The 8338-nt window shown below is 44.5% G+C and overlaps 1 protein-coding gene across 1 annotated transcript; it reads right to left on the bottom strand.

Annotated features, from left to right (window-relative positions):
* Positions 1–378: 378 nt before the first annotated feature.
* On the bottom strand, positions 379–2380 carry LOC124030415 (extended synaptotagmin-2-like; the record flags this gene model as incomplete). Its single annotated transcript, XM_046341765.1, has 5 exons — positions 379–387; positions 532–571; positions 1197–1279; positions 1589–1765; positions 2273–2380. Coding segments are annotated over 5 exons (417 nt in total), but the record flags the coding sequence as incomplete, so codon positions are not given.
* Positions 2381–8338: the final 5958 nt, after the last annotated feature.

Genomic DNA, 8338 nt, shown 5'->3' with positions numbered 1-8338 from the left:
GGGGGTAAGTAAATACCAACTTTAAAAGAGAAGGTTTTTTGATACTGCACCTGGTCCATCTTGTCAGGGGTAGAGAGCAGAGAGAGCCACTCCAGTTTCATGTGTAGTTTCCCGTGGAGACTTCTTCCAGGTCAAACCACTAGAACGACAGGTTGTTCAAGGATTTTTTTTCTCATTTTGTCTGTCATAGTGAAGTGTACCTATGATGAAAATTACAGGTCTCTCATCTTTTTAAGTGGGAGAACTTGCACAATTGGTGGCAGACTAAATACTTTTTTGCCCCACTGTATATCTCACATCTCAACAGTGTAAAGTGGTGAGTGAATCAGACAATAAAAAGGACACCCAACACATAGTGTACAGTTCTCATGGATGACATCACAGCATCTTTAAATGAACACAGACAGATAATATACGAAGGCAAATAAATCTCTATCGAAGTGCCGAACTGAAGCCAAGTTCATGTTTTAATTTGATTTGAACCACATTTATTTGACGATGCAAAAAATATATCAGATTTACCTCATCTACCTTCTGCTCTTTGTGAAGCTCTTTCATATCGATCATCAGGCTGCAATTGAAGACACAAAGATTGGATAAGAAATCAGTAGGGGTCATTAAGTAAACACCCTGAATCACCACAACAGAAGCGAAATTGATTCTCTGATACAGCATGTTGGCACTCTGACCCAGTCAGGGCCAATAGGGGAATAGGTTGCCATTTGGGACACAGCCAGGACCCTGTTAGGTGCTATGCTATAGCAGCACTAGAGCTTAGACAAAACAAAATCAGCCTCCCATTGGGATGAGGCCCAAGAGAAAGGGCTTTAGTCCAACTCCTAATGTGACTGATCACAGATACTTAATACATCCAAGATACTTTAATTTGTCTCTTCTCTCTTCCAAGGGGTCACCCTTCATTTTGTGGTGAGAAGATGGATGCTAAGTTTGCGATAGCTCTGTTCCAAGGCATTACTTGCGGCTTGCTGACACTGAAGGCTCGGCATTAGCAAGCCGCAAGTAACGCTCTGGGCCAGAGCTAAGTTTGTGACATATTTTCAGGCTAGAATTATTAAACAGACTGCTCTGGCTATTATAAGGTCATTTGTTTGATATTGGGTACGATAACTCACAATGCAGAGAAATAAGCCTTTTTACCACGAGGTAATAAGAAAAAGGACAGGACATGAGCTTACCTCCCCAGGAAATCATCTTTGTCTGGGTCCTCATCAAACAACTCAATCTCCAGGTGTTGGCCTGAGTGCTCATATACCAGTGCCTGGAAAGGACTTATGTCAATGAATCTTCAATCTCAGATATAGTAGGTCACACTGAATATAGCCGAAGGCTTGTAAAACATGACACGGTGGGTAAAACTGCATGAGAGCCAAAAATATGAGGAAATATTGGACTGTTGGACATATGTATGGAAGTTGTATCTGGTTCTACATATACCCTATGTTGCTGTGCCCTGGGGTAGTTAGCACAGAGGGCAGGTTTCATTGACGTTTCTGCCCCTGGGAAAGTCACTGTATGATATAACCATATGTGCCATTGGAAGAGTTCATTTTCAGTTGATTTCGTTTACCTCGTAAACTTCGTTCCATTTGGGGTGCAGGCTCTCTTTGATGGTCTTGCTCCGGAAGAGCTGGTTTCCAATATGGAGGACGCCGTAAGGGTCAGACTTCCCCTTGATCAGGCCACCCAGGAATTTATCCTTCCCTTCCAGGTCCTGAGCCTCCAGGAAGTGAATCCTCAGGACTCCCTGGTGACACACACAGCACAGGGACACTTTAAAATAGGACACAGTAAAACATTAGAGGGACATTGCACTTTCAAACCAAAGTTTGTCAGATGATTTCCAACTTCTAAAGTAATCGAATTGTCGTCTAAAACTCTAAAGTAGTCAAGATGAAACCCGTCCCACAAAACATCCGTTGTGTGGATCCAGCTATATGCCTCCACCCCAAATTAATGGAAAGATACGCACTGAATAAAACGGAAAACCAGGAAGTAGACAATGCTTATCTTTTCCGTGAACTGGGTGAAGCATACAGCTGGATCTACACATCAATGTCTTGAAACACGGTTTCATCTTGACGATAATCCTACCTTTTAGTATTTTGTTCAATAGTCCGTTGGTTATATATTCCCCCAAAATGTGCATGCCAAAATACTAAGATGTGTTTTTTCAGTTTAGTGATCCTTTAATTAGTGTGTGAAATATGATGATGTGTGATTAGATATAAAGACAGGTGAAAGGCTGCAGTACTTTTGGCATAGGGAAACGTAGCTGGGCAAGTTCTACATCCCCCACCAGTGGGATAGTGATGCGGTTGGGAGCGACACCAGGTAGCTGTAGATCATGTCCTGAATTAGACTGTCAGACAAGCCACTGAGGAAAAAATGAAACACAGCAAACCCCACAGTCAGTCAGTACAAACCTTGGGATGACAATAGTCTCACCTAATCTCAGTCAAGCACAAAGGAACATGTCTTTTTCCATTTTATAAGATGGAAGGAACATTGGAAGGGGTTCAAGCACCTCAAAATATCAATGTAATCCACTAGGGAGTCAACACTTAGCAGTGACATTAAGGAGGTCTTACGGCCTGGGAATTACAATGCCTGGTTAAGAGAAGTCGATAGCCATAAGTGGTCTAGTATCTGCTGAGATTTTCTGTTAACCTTTGGGCTCTCCACTTAGGCCTAATTCTGTACAGAAATAACTGCATGAGAGGGTTGAAGCAATCTGTAAAGATTAAACAACCGTATATATTTGAAAAGGCATAGAACCAATTTAAATACCTCCATATACAGTACATTCCTTCACTCTTTCTCTCTTATTTCTCTAAGAAATGTAGTCATCATTTTATCCTATCATTTCTTTTGCAGCTAAGGAGCAATACAAGGGACTTGATTCATCTTTAGTGTGGGATCAATCACGTGGAACACACACAGGTACACACACATGCACATGGGACGCTTTATCTGGACACGATTCGTCAGGACCTCCAACAGCCGAAGCTAAGTAGTAACATTAACATGATGCCTTCTAATTGCAGCCGTAGTCGTCTTTACGGCGAGGATGGCTACTGCAAGCCCAGCTTCAGACGCAATCGTTAGGCAAGGGTAATTTCAGTGTAGGAAAGGATGAAACAGCGTCTGTGCCACCAGTAAGTACAGATAGTAGTATAAATCCCCTGGCACAGTCCCGCAGCTGGACAACTCTCACGGTTTCTGGTAGGAAATGCTGTAGGAACGCTCAACCGGTGTCGCTCATTCAGCAGACAGAAACTTTCAACCGGTTCTCCCCATTAAACAGCGGGGCCGGTGTCAGAGGCCGAGTCTTCTCTGGTCTCTACTCCTCCCGTTACAGGGTCTGAGACGCCGAAGCTTCCCACCATTAGCTCTGACAAATTGAAAACTCTAGTCATTGGCGACTCCATTACCCGCAGTATTAGACTTAAAGCGAATCATCCAGCGATCATACACTGTTTACCCGGGGCAGGGCTACCGACGTTAAGGCTAATCTGAAGATGGTGCTGGCTAAAGCTAAAACTGGCGAGTGTAAGTATGAAGATATTGTTATCACGTCGGCACCAACGATGTTAGGATGAAACAGTCAGAGATAACCAAGCGCAACATAGCTTCTGCGTGCATATCAGCTAGAAAGATGTGTCGGCATCGAGTAATTGTCTCTGGCCCCCTCCCAGTTAGGGAGTGATGAGCTCTACAGCAGAGTCTCACAACTCAATCGCTGGTTGAAAACTGTTTTCTGCCCCTCCCAAAAGATAGAATTTGTAGATAATTGGCCCTCTTTCTGGGACTCGCCCACAAACAGGACCAAGCCTGACCTGCTGAGGAGTGACGGACTCCATCCTAGCTGGAGGGGTGCTCTCATCTTATCTGCCAACATAGACAGGGCTCTAACTCCTCTAGCTCCACAATGAAATAGGGTGCAGGCCAGGCAGCAGGCTATTAGCCAGCCTGCCAGCATAGTGGAGTCTGCCACTGGCATAGTTAGTGTAGTCAGCCCAGCTATCACCATTGAGACCGTGTCTGTGCCTCGACCTGGGTTGGGCAAAACTAAACATGGCGGTGTTAAGCCTTAGCAATCTCACTAGGATAAAGACCACCTCCATTCCTGTCATTACTGAAAGAGACATGATACCTCACATCTCAAAATAGGGCTACTTAATGTTAGATCCCTTACTTCAAAGGGCAATTATAGTCAATGAACTAATCACTGATCATAAATCTTGATGTGATTGGCCTGACTGAAACATGGCTTAAGCCTGATGAATTTACTGTGTTAAATGAGGCCTCACCTCCTGGCTACACTAGTGACCATATCCCCGTGCATCCCAGTTAGGCGGAGGTGTTGCTAACATTTACGATAGCAAATTTCAATTTACAAAAAGAAAATGACGTTTTCGTCTTTTGAGCTTCTAGTCATGAAATCTATGCAGCCTACTCAATCACTTTTATAGCTACTGTTTACAGGCCTCCTGGGCCATATACAGCGTTTCTCACTGAGTTCCCTGAATTCCTATCAGACCTTGTAGTCATTGCAGATAATATTCTAATCTTTGGTGACTTTAATATTCACATGGAAAAGTCCACAGACCCACTCCAAAAGGCTTTTGGAGCCATCACGACTCAGTGGTTTTTGTCCAACATGTCTCTGGACCCACTTCACTCACAGTCATACGCTGGACCTAGTTTTGTCCCATGGAATAAATGTTGTGGATTCAATGTTTTTCCCCATAATCCTGGACTATCAGACCACCATTTTATTACGTTTGCAATTGCAACAAATAATCTGCTCAGACCAACCAAGGAACACTCAAAAGTCGTGCTATAAATTCACAGACAACACAAAGATTCTTGATGCCCTTCCGACTCCCTCTGCCTACCCAAGGACGCCAGAGGACAAAAATCCGTTAACCACCTAACTGAGGATCTCAATTTAACCTTGCGCAATACCCTAGATGCAGTTGCACCCTAAAAACTAAAAAAATGTCTCATAAGAAACTAGCTCCATGGTACACAGAAAATACCCGAGCTCTGAAGCAAGCTTCCAGAAAATTGGAACGGAAATGGCGCCACACCAAACTGGAAGTCTTCCGACTAGCTTGGAAGGATGGTACCGCAGTACCGAAGAGCCCTTACTGCTGCTCGATCGTCCTATTTTTCTAACTTAATTGAGGAAAATAAGAACAATCCTGAAATTCCTTTGATACTGTGGCAAAGCTAACTAAAAGCAGCATTCCCAAGAGAGGATGACTTGCACTTTAGCAGTGATAAATTCATGAACTTTATTTGAGGAAAAGATTATGATTATTAGAAAGCAAATTACGGACTCCTCTAAACCTGCGTATTCAAACCTCAGTTGTCCTGAGTCTGCACAACTCTGCCAGACCTAGGATCAAGAGAGACCAAGTGTTTTAGTACTATATCTCTTGGACACAATGATGAAAATAATCATGGCCTCTAAACCTTCAAGCTGTATACTGGACCCTATTCCAACTAAACTACTGAAAGAGCTGCTTCCTGTGCTTGGCCCTCCTATGTTGAACATAATAAACGGCTCTCTATCCACTGGATGTGTACCAAACTCACTAAAAGTGGCAGTAATAAAGCCTCTCTTGAAAAAGCCAAACCTTGACCCAGAAAATATAAAAACTATCGGCCTATATCAAATCTTCCATTCCTCTCAAAAGATTTTTAGAAGGCTGTTGCGCAGCAACTCACCTTCCCTGAGAACAAAACCAATCTTCTGAAATGCTTCAGTCTGTTTAAGACATCCCTTGCACTGAATGATGACTGACACTTGTGAAGGTGGTAAATGACATTTTGATGGCATCGGACCGAGGCTCTGCATCTGTCCTCGTGCTCCTAGACCTTAGTGCTGCTTTTGATACCATCGATCACCACATTCTTTTGGAGAGATTGGAAACCCAAATTGGTCTACACGGACATGTTCTGGCCTGGTTTAGGTCTTATCTGTCGGAAAGATATCAGTTTGTCTCTGTGAATGGTTTGTCCTCTGACAAATCAACTGTACATTTCGGTGTTCCTCAAGGTTCTGTTTTAGGACCACTATTGTTTTCACTATATATTTTACCTCTTGGGGATGTTATTCGAAAACATAATGTAAACTTTCACTGCTATGCGGATGACACACAGCTGTACATTTCAATGAAACACGGTGAAGCACCAAAATTGCCCTCGCTAGAAGCATGTGTTTCAGACATAAGGAAGTGGATGGCTGCAAACTTTCTACTATTAAACTCGGACAAAACAGAGATGCTTGTTCTAGGTCCCAAGAAACAAAGAGATCTTCTGTTGAATCTGACAATTAATCTTAATGGTTGTACAGTCGTCTCAAATAAAACTGTGAAGGACCTCGGCGTTACTCTGGACCCTGATCTCTCTTTTGAAGAACATATCAAGACCATTTCGAGGACAGCTTTTTTCCATCTACGTAACATTGCAAAAATCAGAAACTTTCTGTCCAAAAATGATGCAGAAAAATTAATCCATGCTTTTGTCACTTCTAGGTTAGACTACTGCAATGCTCTATTTTCCGGCTACCCGGATAAAGCACTAAATAAACTTCAGTTAGTGCTAAATACGGCTGCTAGAATCCTGACTAGAACCAAAAAATTTGATCATATTACTCCAGTGCTAGCCTCTCTACACTGGCTTCCTGTCAAAGCAAGGGCTGATTTCAAGGTTTTACTGCTAACCTACAAAGCATTACATGGGCTTGCTCCTACCTACCTCTCTGATTTGGTCCTGCCGTACATACCTATACGTACGCTACGGTCACAAGACGCAGGCCTCCTAATTGTCCCTAGAATTTCTAAGCAAACAGCTGGAGGCAGGGCTTTCTCCTATAGAGCTCCATTTTTATGGAACGGTCTGCCTACCCATGTCAGAGACGCAAACTCGGTCTCAACCTTTAAGTCTTTACTGAAGACTCATCTCTTCAGTGGGTCATATGATTGAGTGTAGTCTGGCCCAGGAGTGGGAAGGTGAACGGAAAGGCTCTGGAGCAACGAACCGCCCTTGCTGTCTCTGCCTGGCCGGTTCCCCTTTTCCACTGGGATTCTCTGCCTCTAACCCTGTTACGGGGCTGAGTCACTGGCTTGCTGGGGCTCTCTCGTGCCGTCCCTGGGGGGTGCGTCACCTGGGTGGGTTGATTCACTGTTGTGGTCGGCCTGTCTGGGTTTCCCCCTTTGGGTTGTACCGTGTCGGAGATCTTTGTGGGCTATACTCGGCCTTGTCTCAGGATGGTAAGTTGGTGGTTGTAGATTTCCCTCTAGTGGTGTGGGGGCTGTGCTTTGGCAAAGTGGGTGGGGTTATATCCTTCCTGTTTGGCCCTGTCCGGGGTGTCCTCGGATGGGGCCACAGTGTCTCCTGACCCCTCCTGTCTCAGCCTCCAGTATTTATGCTGCAGTAGTTTATGTGTCGGGGGCTAGGGTCAGTTTGTTTATCTGGAGTACTTCTCCTGTCCTATTCGGTGTCCTGTGTAAATCTAAGTGTGCGTTCTCTAATTCTCTCCTTCTCTCCTTCTTTCTCTCTCTCGGAGGACCTGAGCCCTAGAACCATGCCCCAGGACTACCTGACATGATGACTCCTTGCTGTCCCCAGTCCACCTGGCCATGCTGCTGCTCCAGTTTCAACTGGCCTGGGCCCTAGGACCATGTCCCAGGACTACCTGACATGAGGACTCCTTGCTGTCCCCAGTCCACCTGGCCATGCTCCTGCTCCAGTTTCAACTGTTCTGCCTTACTATTATTCAACCATGCTGGTCATTTATGAACATTTGAACATCTTGGCCACGTTCTGTTATAATCTCCACCCGGCACAGCCAGAAGAGGACTGGCCACCCCACATATGCTCTCTCTAATTCTCTCTTTCTTTCTCTCTCTCGGAGGACCTGAGCCCTAGGACCGTGCCCCAGGACTACCTGACATGATGGCTCCTTGCTGTCCCCAGTCCACCTGACTGTGCTGCTGCTCCAGTTTCAACTGTTCTGCCTTATTATTATTTGACCATGCTGGTCATTTATGAACATTTGAACATCTTGGTCATTTTCTGTTATAATCTCTACCCGGCACAGCCAGAAGAGGACTGGCCACCCCACATAGCCCGGTTCCTCTCTAGGTTTCTTCCTAGGTTTTGGCCTTTCTAGGGAGTTTTTCCTAGCCACCGTGCTTTTACACCTGCATTGTTTGCTGTTTGGGGTTTTAGGCTGGGTTTCTGTACAGCACTTTGAGATATCAGCTGATGTACGAAGGGCTATATAAATAAATTTGATTTGATT

Source organism: Oncorhynchus gorbuscha, unplaced genomic scaffold (assembly GCF_021184085.1).
Source record: "Oncorhynchus gorbuscha isolate QuinsamMale2020 ecotype Even-year unplaced genomic scaffold, OgorEven_v1.0 Un_scaffold_11338, whole genome shotgun sequence".
Taxonomy (NCBI): Eukaryota; Metazoa; Chordata; class Actinopteri; order Salmoniformes; family Salmonidae; genus Oncorhynchus; species Oncorhynchus gorbuscha.
This window is presented reverse-complemented; position numbering and strand designations above follow the sequence as displayed.